The 15,157-nt window shown below is 42.4% G+C and overlaps 1 protein-coding gene across 2 annotated transcripts in view; it reads left to right on the top strand.

The window, feature by feature from the left end:
- The window catches only part of PAMR1 (peptidase domain containing associated with muscle regeneration 1), a 94,088-nt gene that overhangs the window by 54,127 nt on the left and 24,804 nt on the right, over positions 1-15,157 (top strand). For both annotated transcript variants that reach the window (XM_003830365.6, XM_003830366.6), the window contains exons 5-6: positions 1,052-1,269; positions 3,761-3,868. In XM_003830365.6, the coding sequence (XP_003830413.1) occupies positions 1,052-1,269; positions 3,761-3,868 (326 nt within the window). The remainder of the gene's footprint in view (positions 1-1,051; positions 1,270-3,760; positions 3,869-15,157) is intronic.

Genomic DNA, 15,157 nt, shown 5'->3' with positions numbered 1-15,157 from the left:
TGTGGAGGAGAAGATACAGACATACATTTTGTGAACTTGATACTCAGGTATTCCCTTGGGAATCCTGGAAAAATGCTTTCGCCTCTCTTGCCCTGGGATGTGGCTGCTGCTTTTCTTGTCTCTTGGAATCGGGGGCTTAATGTCATCTTCTGTGTTTCCAATCTGGTGTATCTCAGTGTTTTCAAACCCAAGACCCCTTTTGGATAAGCATGGATGTGTCAGGTTTCCTTAACCCCTAAAATTCTGACTTGGTGCTACTTTCTCTACTCTTTGGGTGAGAATTATCGTTGCCTAGAAGATAATTACCTTCTGATTCTTCCATCAAACGGAAGAGTGTGCAGAGGTTTTTTTGTTGTTGTTGTTGTTTTCCCCTTTACTTAGTCTTGCAAAACAATACGAGCTTTTTTTTCATTCTCCAACTATAAAATTACAATAAAGTATCCATTCAGTCGTATATTTGGCAATATCTGTAGCATCTCCATAGGCCAGGCACTGCGCTGGACACTGTGAAAACTGTGGAATGAGGCAGGTGTTCCTCTCTGCCTTCAAGTTACTTGCAGGCCAGTGGAGAAGACAGGCCACACATAGACACACAAAAAGTCAAGGAGGTAAATATAAGAGGTTGAAATTTATGTCTACAGTATGAGAAAAATAAGGGATCTTCTTTGGAAAGAGTGGTCAGGGAAGCCTCTTTGAGGAGAGAATATTTAAGCTTAGGCCTGAGGATAGGAAGGAACCAGCCACACAGACTGGGAGGAAAAGGTGCCCTGGAAAAGACACCAACACATGCAAAGAATCTCTGCATGGATTATGGCACCTTGCTCCACCTGGGCAGGCACTTGCATGTGCACATACGTGCAAACAGTGCACAAATACATTCTCCTCCGCTAAGAGAAATTCGCCAACCTCTGAGGACCATTTTCCTATCAGATCAGGCCAGTGACACCATCTGTTCCTCAGGCCTGTTCCTCATCTGGCCTTGAATGTGCCCAGCGGTCTCAGGACTGTCCAGGGCCCATCTGTTTCCCTCCGTCACCCTGTCCACCCACAGATTTGTCATGTTGAGTCTGGAGTTTGACTACATGTGCCAGTATGACTATGTTGAGGTTCGTGATGGAGACAACCGCGATGGCCAGATCATCAAGCGTGTCTGTGGCAACGAGCGGCCAGCTCCTATCCAGAGCATAGGATCCTCACTCCACGTCCTCTTCCACTCCGATGGCTCCAAGAATTTTGATGGTTTCCATGCCATTTATGAGGAGATCACAGGTAAAGGCCAAGGAGACAAATGTGGCATTTTATGGCTTGCTCCAGATAAATATCTCCTTTCCATGTCCCTTCCTTTCTTCCTCTCATCCTTATTAAAACGTAGTAGGCTGTGTTCTTAGAAACAGCCTACACACTGAGAAAAAAGAAATAGCAAGGTGTATTTCAGAAAAACTCACTCAGAACCAGAACTAGGAATGATCTCCCTTACACAAATGGCAGTGGCTAAAGCACGGAGAGGCTGAATGACTTGTCCAAGGTCATACAGATATAGGGGCAGATCTAGAGATTTGTACCCAAGCTGTTTGGCTCTAGAGCTCACACAGGGTGACCTCTCATGGTTGGGAGCATTGGCTTTAAATCCCTGACAGATCAAGCTATGTGACCTTGGGTAAGTTCTTCTACCCCGCTGGGCCTCTGTTTCCTAATGAGTGATAAGGGAGTAATAGTAGATCCTTCTCCATTAAGGAGGCTCTGAGAGACAGAACAAATGGAGAGCTTGGCATAGTCTGGTACATAGTAAGAATTCAACAGCTGCCCAACCCTAGGCATACATTTACCCTCCACTTGCCACCTATAAAATAGGTATTAAAAGACCATAATGGTAAATGTCATTGACTTGATGAGTAACTTTAAGCCTGACTGTAACTCTTGCTGTGATCATATTAGGAAGTAGGATTTGACCAAACTGAACAAAATGCTTAATCCTAAGCAATCACCCCACTCTCATCGTTCTGAGATCAGATTGCATCAGGTTTTACAAAATAAACACAGGCTTGAAGTTTGATTTAAAAAAAAAACTGAATTAAAAAAGAACTTATAATGGTATTCTGATCATTAAGACTTCCTTATTCATAGGGTATGACATGAAAGTCTCAGGAAAGAAGGCGCGTGGCTGAATAATCAGTGTTTCTTCAGTCCTGTCTGTTCAGCAAGGCCAGGAGACCCTGCTCCCCGGTCTACCCCTCTTTTAGGAGGCTGCCTACAGGAACTCTCAGCAGGTGCTCTCTACAGTCTCTGTGCCTGCCCCCTGTGGAGCTGTGCAGGGCCTGGGAGTTCTGATGCTTTGCTGCTGTGGTGTGATCAGCCTGTGCCTGAATCCTCTTCCCTTGGTGACACCCTGCAGGTATAGGCTGAGCAACGTCCCACATGAGATGCGTCTGCGGGGGCTTAGGACAGTCAGCAAGCCAGGTAGGGGCAGCAGTGGCCGGCCAGTCTGTGAATCTGGGACTGAGGGACGGTCAGGAGAATGTCTTTCTCCTCTGAAATGACCTCCTCAACCTCCCCTGGAGAACTTTGGCAATACTGGCCTGTGTTTTATCAATGCCGTCAAATAATACCACTTCCCATTTTTCAAACATCCCTGTTTGTTCACTTGCCTTCAAGATATTTCCTCTGGCTAAAGTCACCTGTCTGCAACCTGCACATCAAAATCCATCCTTCATAGCCCCTACTACATTCTTCCTCCTCTCCTAAATCTTTTCTCTTGCTCCAACAAGCTATGACTTTGCCCTTTTTTGAATGTCTTGTAGCATTGCCTCTTCTTTCTTCATAATACACTAACTATATTATGCTTCAAGTCATAGTCGTTTTATATTTTTCTTCAAGTAGCTTTAATCTGGTAAATAGGACATCCTGTTCTTCCTTGTATTTCTCCCTTGTCATGTTTTGAGCAAGTACTCAAGACAGGTTTGTTGAACTGAGCCAAGGAATATACTTCTACATTGGGATAAATGAATGTAGGATTGATGGATAACACACAGATGAGTGTTTCTCAAAATCTTTTCTGTAGAAAAATAGTCCCCAGGATGCCTTGTAAAATGCAGGCTTTGAGGTCAAATAAGCTTGAAATTCACAATGTATATTAGGAAACTCACAATGTATATTGGGGCATTGAACTGAGAAGTTCTGCAGTAAAGAAATCTGGTTAATTAGCATTGAATGTCAGCAACATTTCCCTAACATATTTGAGCTCAGAACCCTTAGTAAAACACATCAACATCTCAAGGGACTAATGATTACAGAATGTAAGTTTGGAAATTATTGAATATACCTTCAACAGTGTCATAAGGATTGTCTTCCAGTTGCATTGCCCCAGTACCCAGGATGGTGATCTTTTATTTGAAAAAAGATGGTCTTCAGCTACCCAAGGATGTCTCTGTCCACTGAAACCCCTATGGGAGAGATACAAGCATGGCTCTGCTTTCATCAATTTAATGTTCTTGTTTGAATTGCCTTGTGGTCTTCAGACTATAAGAGCATTAAGCGTACTTCTGGGGCCCTCAAAAACATCAAATAATATCACCAACATTTGATATTTAATGAGTATCTATTTTAGGCATTTTCAAATAATCATAATATGAATTCTGTAAAGGGAAGAAAAAACATTGCAAGAAGACTTTAATAAGCAATTAAAAGACTTTGGTCAAGACTCTGGGCCTGAAGACATCGACTCAATGCATAGTGGCACTGAGGGATGCCTTTTCTCTTACAGCATGCTCCTCATCCCCTTGTTTCCATGACGGCACGTGCGTCCTTGACAAGGCTGGATCTTACAAGTGTGCCTGCTTGGCAGGCTATACTGGGCAGCGCTGTGAAAATCGTGAGTATGCTTCCTAAGTGGGAGTTAAGGTGTCAGATGGGGCTGGTATGGAAGGATTTTAAGAGCTTGCAGGGCCAACTCTTTCTTCATGTCTAGGATGGTCTGTCCAAGATGGTGCACAGTGTGGACACTCCCAGTGAGTGATTCTCAGAAGGGCATAGCTGCTTCTGAGTCAGGTTCTCTGCAACTTCCTAGGTTTGTCTATTGGCATTTCCAACCCTCACTTGCTGCAAATACCTCTTAGAAAGATACAATGGCCTCTAGTAATATTCAGAGCTCAAAAACACTGAAAAAGGTCAACAGACTTTCCTGTGGCTCAGTCTGTATCCCTGTCCATTCTAAGATCTGTATTTTAGATTTATACTCCGGCACCATTCACAGGCTCCAATGTGACTTATTGCATAACTTGAAGCCCTGCAATGAGGGTGGTAGATACACATTTTGCTGAGCAAAATTATTAATAGCATCCTCTTTCGTGAGCAAAATGTCTTGAATTGGATGACAAACTATATGGTCATGTTTTAACACATATCTTATATAAGGCCTTGGTTACCAGACCGAAAACAGGTGTCACAGATGGAAGCCATCAGCATGGAATGTGATGTGCATAAGGACAAGAATTTGGGGGAGAGCAAAGGAGGACAGATAGTGTCCTAGGTAGGTTTTCCCAAAGCAGATCGTGAGTTGAGAATGTGTACACAAGTGAAGTGTTAAGGACAGGCTCCCTGGGGAAGGTTATAGGGGTGTGGGAAGCTGACCTGGGAAGGGAAGGAGGCCAAGTAGGGGTGCGATTTCAGGCAAAATACCAACCTCAGTGTTAACCTGTCATGAGATCTGGAATGTACATTACTCCTTAGAGTAATGTTCTAGCTTTAAGGCAAGGGATCTGGGCTTTCATATGCCCACAGCAATCAGTCATTGGGTGCGGGCTGCCCTGGGGAACTGGAGGACATAAACCGTGGGCACACATGGCTTTCTATGCATGTGGGCAAAGTGGTTCCAGTAGCCCCTGAGCAGTTCCCTGAAAGAGAATCACAAGTACAGGCCATTGGAAGTAAAATACCATAGGATGGGGAGGGGAAAAGGGCCCACAGAAACACAGAAAATAGACCCGAGGGCAGAGCACCAACAGTATCTACTACAGTCACTTCTAACTAGAGTGCACAGGTACTCTGTGGTCATCTAACAGCCTGGTCTGGCAGTATTCTCTAAAGTTTGTGTATGTTTTGAATTAATTTTCACTAATGTTTTCCTTTTTTTTTTTTTTTTTTTTTGAGACAGAGTCTCTCTCTGTGGCCCAGGCTAGAGTGCAGTGGCGCGATCTCGGCTCACTGCAAGCTCCGCCTCCTGGGTTCACGCCATTCTCCTGCCTCAGCCTCCCAAGTAGCTGGGACTACAGGCGCCCGCCACCACACCCGGCTAATTTTTTGTATTTTTAGCAGAGACGGGTTTGCACCGTGTTAGCCAGGATGGTCTTGATCTCCTGACCTCGTGATCCACCCGCCTCGGCCTCCCAAAGTGTTGGGATTACAGGCGTGAGCCACTGCACTGGCCCAGTTTTCACTAATGTTTTCTTGCAAACAATGCAGATGGAAACCATGGTCTCAATAGTGGGTCCCTGTGTGTGCCATTGATTTCTACTAAAAGCATCCTTGCCCTGGTTTGGCACAGCTCACTTGAGTGTGACTGCTACAGACATAGAAAATGATGTTCTGCGTCGTGGTTCTTGCCTCATTTGAGCCTGCCATGTTGTGTGCAAGGCAGACCAGAGAAATGTTGCATTCTCTTGGCTTCAAGAATTTGTATGTAGAGCGATTCTAGATTCTTGACAATGGCAAATACTGAGCTTCAGAGGAGGAAACAAAAAGAGGGAAGGCTTAATTTCTTGATGAACGAATTACACAATGCTTTGATAAAAAAAAAAAAAAGTAGAATTGGAAAGAAGTAAAACATCACCAGATAAAGCCAAAATGTCTTTAGGAAGCTCATTCAAATTAGGAAAGAAAAATAAATTGGTCCAAAACTTATGATTAAAATATTCATAGGTAGCTTGTGAGTCAAAACAGATTCCTCAGCATTGTTATTCCATTAAGAAAATAAGAAACATAATGAAAAAAGAATGTAAAATATGTCACTATGAACTGATTCATAACTTAATTCACAAACTGTCTCAAATTACTTTAAAGCATCAGCATAGATGGGCAGGAAAATTCTACCTTGCTGGTTTTCAAAATATTGTTCAAAAGTCATAATTCCCTTAGTAACATGTAGTTATAGTGAAGTGAAGGTGTTACCAGTGGATATCCGATATGTCATTTACTGGCATCAATATGGGGGAACTAAATGTTTTTTGTTTGTCTGTTTTCTGTAAGATCCAGGTTCATTTTTCCTTCTAGGAAATTTGGCACGAGTATCAACTAACTCACTGGGGGACACGTCACAAAAAATGGCTATGGCAGTTTATGTTATAATTTCTGAGTAAACCTTAGCAATTTTTCCAGAGCAGTCTATCAGTTAGAAAAGCAAAAAAGAGCAAAAAGATTTATTTTCTTGTTTTCCTCATGAGGATACCAACAAATTCAAAACATCCTGGCGGGAATTCTTTCGAAATTAGGAAGAAACCCAATCATCTGGGGTTCCCCAAACTCTGAAGTGCCCAAATTAGACTAGGCTCTTTTTTTTTAATGGCTTTAAAATCAATATTAATGACCAAAATCAACATTAATGAGAAATCTTTCATTTATGCAGTGCCAAATCCGACGAGGGCAAATCATTTCACAGGTGCTGCTTTAATGATCTCTTCAAGTCTTTGTGGAAAGGTAAATGCTCAGTTTTGCAAATGAGTGATTTGAAGCAGAGAATGCAAGACACTGGTCCCCATCAAATTCAAAACCAGAGGCCATAATTTCACATTTCCCACTTAGTTCACAATCTCTCAGACACGACACTTGCTGTATGTCTTGGTGAAACTCCAGATGCTTCACTGATGAACTCTGGTTACCATCATGTCCCATTAGCGAGTCCTCTTAAAGGACTTCCCATCCCAGTTAAAGCTCATCTGTTTCTCTTTTCCAAATAGAATTCCGATGTACAGACTCTTGATAGAAGCTATTCTCTTTATTTTCCTTATGTACGTGTATGTCTGTGAGTGGAGTGGAATAGAAGTAGATTTTCTACTTAATTGCAGAAATATATGTCAAAAAAATCAAACAGTACAGACGTGTATAGAAGAAAAAGAGAACATTGTTTTTTCCTGGCCAATCCTGGTTCCCAGTGGAAGCATTGTAAGAACTTGGTGGATATTCTTCTACACTTTTTTTTCTGCGGTATGCAAACCTAAGTGGTCTATGTGTCATTATTTTAAATCAGTGGTTCTCAACCAGGGGTGATTTTGCTCTCCATCTCTACCCACAGGGGACATTTGGCAATGTCTGGAAATAGTGTTGGTTGTGATAATTGTAGGAGTGAGGTGGTGTGCTGCTGGCATCTAGTGGGTAGAGGCCAGGGATGCCGCTAAACATCCTACACTGCACAGGACAGGCCCCACAACAGTTATCTGGCTCAAAGATCAGTAGTGCCAAGGTTGAAAAACCTTGTTTTAAACACAAGTGAGTTAAGTATTCATACAATTTTTCAATTTATTTTCAGTCCCCATGTTATGGATATTTTTTCAAGATCAGTCCATGTTGGTATTCTGATTTGAAAAAATGATTGCTGAATATTCATTGAATGGCTGAATGTATTAATATAATTATATATTCATCCAAGTCCTTAAGATGGACTTGATATTGCTTTTAACATTTTGCTATTATGAAGAGCACTGCAGTGAATATCCTTACATATATTTCTTTGTTCATACATAGAAATATTTTTGTAAGATAAATTCTTAGATGCTGAACTGTTCATTCAAAGGGTACACGTATTTTGATTTTGAGAGCTACTGTGGTCACTAAAAGGTTTTGGCAATTTAGAAGACGAGCCATTCATTATCAACACCTGTCCTCAAAATAAGACTTGGGACCTGCATTTCAGAAACTAGGATCCATCCTTGTCAAGCTGGAAATGAATTTATTTTCAAAGGAATTCCATTGGTCTGGGGAGAAATTTCTCCTTCAGACTTTCATGGGACAGGAGATAAAGAATGCAAAATAATCAGCTAGATTTGGCCTAGTACCAGCTGTCAAGAAGGTGTGAGAGCCCCCGATGGGACAGTCTTCAAGGGCTGCTGCCCCAGGCCTCACCTGCCCTAGATTGTTTCCGAAGGAGCAAAAACGTCCCCCGGTGCCTGGGTGACCTCCTCGGAAGCACAACAAGGGGAACAGCCCCCTCCTCCGCCTTGAGGCCAAGCTAGCCTCCTGCCAACACCGTCAGCAACCTCCAGCCTCCCTGGGCCACCGTGTAGGAAACTGGGGCCCCTTCTTCCCTCTGAAGTTTCCTGTTTCTTTGTATGGAACACAACAAAATGGGTCCTCGAGTAAATGGTCAGAATCTTGTTTTGAAAAAGTGGAGAGCAAGGGATTCATCGTCCTGCTCTAATTTCCATGTTGCCTTTGTTCCCCCGGCCCAGTTGACGGGGCTGGGACTTCCCCCTGCATCCTAATGAAGGACGATGAAACAGGCTAACTCTTGGGGCACAATGCTCACACTGCGGGCTCTGACGCGCCTTGGAGCAAAACAAATCGGCCTCCACCAATTAAAGAAAAATGGTGAATCTGGATTCATTTGGGTTTTGGAGTCTCTGAAGGTTCCCACTGGCCTATCCCAAGGCCTGGGAAGAAAAGAGCTCAGGCTGAGAGGCACACTTTATGCTTTAGCTTCAAAGGGGAGACCCGCGCTTCTCATCAGAATAAACAATTAGGAACTTTGGGGTGTTTATGAAAACATGAAGCCGAACCAGTGAGAATGTACTGAGACCCCTAGTGGGTAAACTAACATCTCTCCCATCACGGACAGATGCATATACTGCAGGCTAGGTGGAATTACTGCAAATTATTTTGAGATCTCTGAGGGTGAGGCATTTAAAAATGGAATTTTTACTGCCTTTTTTTCACAGTTCTAAGACCTCTCTTATCCTTAATACACAGAAGACAGGTGCATCTTTGTCCATCATGAGATGGTACGCCCCAACGTGAAGAATCACCTTAGAATCTGTGGCCAGAAAAACCTTGGTTTGACACTGAGTCTTCAATTAACTAGTCAGGTGGTCTTGAGCGAGCCATTTAGCTCCTATGAGCCTTACTTTCCCCATTTATAACCTCCAGAAAAATAATACCAAATTCCTCTTAGGGTGTTTGTAGGGAGGGGATGAGATGATCCACATAAGGCACTGAATTGAGTAATAGGAGCCATCCCACTGTTTCTGATTCCACATTACGGCCATTTAAAAGTATGGCAGAAAGTAAGGGATTCCCTGGATAAGGGACTAGGGCAACAACACTAGTTTCTACAATCTGGACAATTATGACATAACTTTCTCAAAGTCCTAGGATTTAAGGAAACTCTCCCAAGACTTTCTGAGTTTCCTTTGCAAACCTCCTCAAGCCATTGCTAAACACTAAATATTGCCACCACTGCACCAACATACAGGCAAGAAAGATCTGTTTTTAAAAGGACAAGTAGGTGGTGCCAGTGTCATTGTTGTAAAGAAATACTGAATCCCAGGAAAAGACACCCACATTAGGCATGTTGAATGCTGAGGCTTTGTAACCTGGACAGCCTTGGGAGGGAGCTGTTAGAAATGACAAATAGAGTAATGATGGGGAGAAACTAGATTCGGACACTCCAGAGCAGGTTGCTCAAAGCATCATGTTATCTGGCCAGCCTCCCTTTTTCTCATGGGGTTTTATTGGTCACTTATTTAGTGTGGGCTGTGTCAGTCCCCTGCTGGTTATTTTGGAGACAAGACTTCAGAGTAACATTTTGGTATTTTGTTAAAGGGACACGGAGAAGAAAAAAAAAAGGAGCAATCAAGACTTCAGAGTAACATTTTGGTATTTTGTTAAAGGGGCAGGGAGAAAAACAAAGGAGCAATCTGTCTTGAGAGGGTATGAAGGGCATAGGGCTAATTCCATGGAGAACAGTCCCAAGGAATCCGTGGCTATTACCCGCATGTACTTGATAGCCCAGAGACTTTGCAGACTGGAGGAGCCCAGGAAGACCATTAGCTAGTGGGCCACTGTCTTCTTACACATTACCTGGGTCTGTCATCTACTCACCCTCCCTAATATGAAATGAATCTGTAATGTCCTCCTTGGTGTATTCAGAGGGATGCCATCCCATTTGGATTTAGATCCAAAAAACAAAAGCTGCCACTGAACATAGTAGAAGCTGCCCTTTTATAGTTACCAAGGTGTGTGTGTGTGGGTGTGTATGTGTGGTTTTTTTTTTTAATTTTGGGGAAAAGTTTTCTTTTCACTTAGATCAATCCTTGTGAGATGAGCTTGGGTCTACCTAGCCCAAGTGACATCTTAGTATGAACTATCCTGGGCTCCATGGGCCTTGACCAAAACATTGCTATGTCTCATGCAGGGCAAGAGGCTTAGGGGTTCTGACATAAGGGGTGCATTTTGCTACTCAGGAATTATTTCAGCATGGACAGCATTCTAGCCAAATACCAAGGCTAGAGCCAAACACCAAAGTGAAGCCATGTAAACAATGCAGCAAGACTACCTCCAAGAGCCGGAAACAGAGCACCCATCAGTGTTGAAAGGGCCAGACCCACCATTGCTTTGCTAACTCTTTGCTTACGCTTTGCTTGCACCTGTCTGCTTCTTGCCAAGGCCCTTTTGGCTTTTGCTTTGGCAGATGAGGTCACTGAGACAGGACTTAACATGGCAGGCAGATTGTATTTGGGTTCTGGGTTAAGAGGTAATTCATTAGAACTGGGATGGACTGTCTACCTACTAAGGGTTGAAAGAGAAGGGTGCTCATCATTACTGGCCATCAGAGAAATGCAAATCAAAACCACAATGAGATACCATCTCACACCAGTTAGAATGGCGATCATTAAAAAGTCAGGAAACAACAGGTGCTGCAGAGGATGTGGAGAAATAGGAACACTTTTACACTGTTGGTGGGACTGTAAACTAGTTCAACCATTGTGGAAGACAGTGTGGCGATTCCTCAGGGATCTAGAACTAGAAATACCGTTTGACCCAGCCATCCCATTACTGGGTATATACCCAAAACATGCTGCTATAAAGATGCACGCACACGTATGTTTATTGCAGCACTATTCACAATAGCAAAGACTTGGAACCAACCCAAGTGTCCAACAATGATAGACTGGATTAAGAAAATGTGGCACATATGTACCATGGAATACTATGTAGCCATAAAAAAGGATGAGTTCATGTCCTTTTTAGGGACATGGATGAAGCTGGAAACCATCATTCTCAGCAAACTATCACAAGGACGAAAAACCAAACATGCATGTTCTCACTCATAGGTGGGAATTGAACAATGAGAACACTTGGACACAGGAAGGGGAACATCACACACCAGGGCCTGTTGTGGGGTGGGGGGAGTAGGGAGGGAAAGCATTAGGAGATATACCTAATGTAAATGACGAGTTAATGGGTGCAGCACACCAACATGGCACATGTATACATATGTAACAAACCTGCATGTTGTGCACATGTACCCTAGAACTTAAAATATGGTAAAAAAGTATATAAAAAAAAAGAAAGAGGAGGATACAAACAGTGAGAGCATAGCACAATTAACTTCTGTTGGAAACAAGCATCCCTGACATTATGGGACCCAAGACAGACACCAGCCTGTTGGCAATGGTTATAGAACCCCACATTTCCTTAAAGGCATCTGCCTTGTGGGACATTTACCACTTGTCCCTCCCCTTGCAGGGCATTAACTACATGTCCCTCCTCCTGTGTCAGAAAATGAAAGCTTCCTCTTTGCAAAATGCAAGGTATTCTTGTTGGTATCCATGTACTAAAGCAATAGTCATTATTCTCTCTATCGTTAATATAGGACAGGCTCTGGGCTTTATGTGACGTGGCCCATTTATTTGTCTCAATGTTCCCATGTAGTAGATACTTTGATTACCTGCGCTTTACAGATTCATCCAGCTAGACATTTTTGAGTGTCTATGAGGTACCAGGCACTGGGGAAATAAGGCAGAGCTATCCAGTATATATTTTCCCCTCCTTTTGACAAAGCTATAAAACAATTCCAATCTTAGCCCTTTCCTAGTCCTTAGAAGAATGTTACATGCCATGCAGTTTCCAGCTACAGCTTCTTCTAGCAAGGCTTTTGGTAATAGTGATGGTGATGATGAAAGTTATTACATGCTTCCAGTATGCCAGGAACTGGGTGGGATCTCCTAGGACTCAAATGTGCCTAGCAGCCGAGGAATCTTCTGCAAGTTCATTCTCTTCATCCCCAAGGCTAAACAGAACAGAAATGCCCAGCTCAGGCCATTTCTTATAGTTTGAGAAGTTGGCTATGTATACCACTGGGGAACATTTCCCCCAGTAGTTTAGAGTTATCACCCACCCCCAAGGAGCTGAAGCAGAAATCTTCTGAGATTTGGGGAAGCCCCAAGAAAACTAATGTTAGCAAGCAGATTCAGTAGAGGATGGTGAAGTTTCTAACACATACATAGGCTACCCATCTACACTGTCAAATGGGAATGTGTCAGGTTGATTTTGAAGAAAAAATAAAATGACTAGGACTTTTCAAAAATTTTCCAAGTTGACCTGTCTCTTAGGCACAGGCAGTTTCAGCTGTCTAAATAAATAGGCCATCCAAACACCGGAAAAGTGGTATCCGAAAGACATAGTGTACCATGCCCAAGGACAATACTGATTAAGATCAAATAGCTAATTGTAAGCCTCAGCCTCTAAATTGCTGCCGGATGAAAAAATAACAGTGTGTGCAATCCAAGCATAATTTCACATAGAGAGAGAATGAGAATTTCTCATTCACACCCCCAGAGGGCTGGAAAACATCAGGGGGGAAGAATTCCATTGGCTGGAAAGGGATCAAAAGAGTTTTCAGTGGGGATTACATCACCAGTTGGTGTCATTATTCCTGGTTGGTGAAGACCTTCCTGGGAGTAAAAAATATTTGGTTTGGTCCAGAGACACAAAACTCAAATATAAGCTGAACAGGAAAAAATGAGGAAGAGAAGAGAGGCCATGTGATGCTGTCTGTAAGAGCTGGCCTCATGTTAAGTAGATTTCCAGGATGAACAATGCCCTGATGAGAAAGTTAATGCCTTTTCTAAACAGAACCAAAATTCTGTCACAAGTTGTTTCCTTGATTTTGGTGACAAGTGACAATGGGCGGATGCCAAGAGTATGCTAAGAATTGAGACAAACATCTCTCCATCCCTGGCCCTTACTACCAGTTAGATGACAGTCATCAATTTTGCTGACTCTGGATCTGTTTCCTTTGCTGGAACTCTCAGATAATCTTATAGCTCCAAAACCCAGCTCATATCAAAGAAACAGAATAGTACCTGCCTGACTTGGTTTTTAGCTCAGGTGGTATCTGGCAATCATAAATATTTCATTAACATAACATTTGCAAAAGAAGAAATTACATGTTTTGTATGTATAGTTTTGTAAATCACTGCAAACTCTTTCTGAAAGCAAGCAGGGTATAAATAATTAAAGTAAAATAAAATAATTTGGAAGCTGAACAAGAACAATAAAAAAAATAGAGCATTAGATGGGACAGAGATTAAAAGAAAGTGGACACACATTCATCTGGGGGTGCAACCATTGCTGATTTTATTCTAACATCTACTCCTTTCTTCCCCTTATCTAAGGATGGGTGCTGAGGAAATGTTGTTCACTTCAGTTTTATAAATTATAGAAATGTTGATTTTTCAAATATTATATCTTTCTAAAAAGTAGATCATTCTCCCTTTCCTGAAAAGAAAAAGGTAGCTGGACTTGGTTATGCGTACCATTTCTGTGCATGCTAACCCAACTGTCTTGTACTTTTATGCTCCTTCTACCCTGTCTGAGGCTTTCTTTGGCTCTCAGGGTGCACAGGCTCCTATAGGTGGGCAAATGGGAGGTATGAAGAGTTAGTGTTCATCTCATCATCCTTCAACAAATGATTAATGACAATTGGTAGGTAATAACTCATATCCCTTCCTCTGTGAGTAGGATAATGATGAGACATGCTCCACACTGTCTCCCAGAGTTTCTGAACATCATTCAGCCTCAGTAATCCCCTGTGGTAACCTCCTTGATAATGCAGTCTTATCTCCTTTCTCATTTATAATAATCCCCGTCTTATTTCCCTCATTCCACTGTTGGTTCTTCCTAAGATTGTCACCTAAATGAACTACTTGCACTCAAAGCCTTGTCGAACAGGCGGCTTCTAGGAGAACCCAACCTAAGACACCTCATGAAGGTGTTTCCTTGAGGAGCTAACTTAATAGAGGTCTACAGCTTTGTATTAGTCATGGTTCTCTAAAGAAACAGAACTAATAGAATTTATATAAATATGTGTATACACACACACATACACACAAAGTATTGGCTCACACAATTATGGAGGCTGAGAAGTGCCATGATGTGCTGTCTACAAGCTGGAGACCAGGAAAGCCAGTGGTGTAATTTGAAGGCTGGAGATCCAATAGTGTAGGCTTCAGTAAGCATCTGAAGGCCTAAGAACCAAGAGTGCTGAGGGCAGAGATGGATTCCCCACTCAAGCATTCAGGCAGAGAGATAACCCAAATTATCCCTTCCTGCACCTTTTTTTTCTATTCTGGCCCTCAACAGATTGGATGATGCCTGCCCACACTGGGGGAGAGCAATCCTTTTTACTCGTTCTACCAATTCAAACACCAATCTCTTCCAGAAACACCCTCACAGACATGCCCAGATATAATGCTTAACAAGATATCTGGCATTTCATGATCCAGTCTAGTTGACACATAAAATTAAGTACCACAGTCAGGTAGATCACCATCTAGTTGTTTCTCTAAACTATTAGATAAGCCTTTGATCAATGCTGACTAACATATATTTTAGGGTTGCATTATCTGAAGGATACTCAAAATATGAATCATCTGTATTGCTGATTTTAAAAAAAAGTTAAATCTAAGAATTGATATTCTGTACACACACGTGTGCACATGCACAAGCTCTTCTCTGTGTGTAAGAGCAAGTTTAGTCCTTTGTAGGTTCATGGGAGTGAGTGGAGACTGCAGTGTTATTTGTGGAGAGAGCCAACAATACTTCCCAGAGGATTTGGTATCTTCTGAAGGGTTTGTTCAAACTGAAGGGTTTGAAACATGCTGTGCAGCAT

The sequence above is a fragment of the Pan paniscus genome, chromosome 9 (genome assembly GCF_029289425.2).
Source record: "Pan paniscus chromosome 9, NHGRI_mPanPan1-v2.0_pri, whole genome shotgun sequence".
Lineage (NCBI taxonomy): Eukaryota > Metazoa > Chordata > Mammalia > Primates > Hominidae > Pan > Pan paniscus.
The sequence above is the reverse complement of the archived record's forward strand: the minus strand, read 5'-3'. Positions and strand labels throughout refer to the sequence as shown.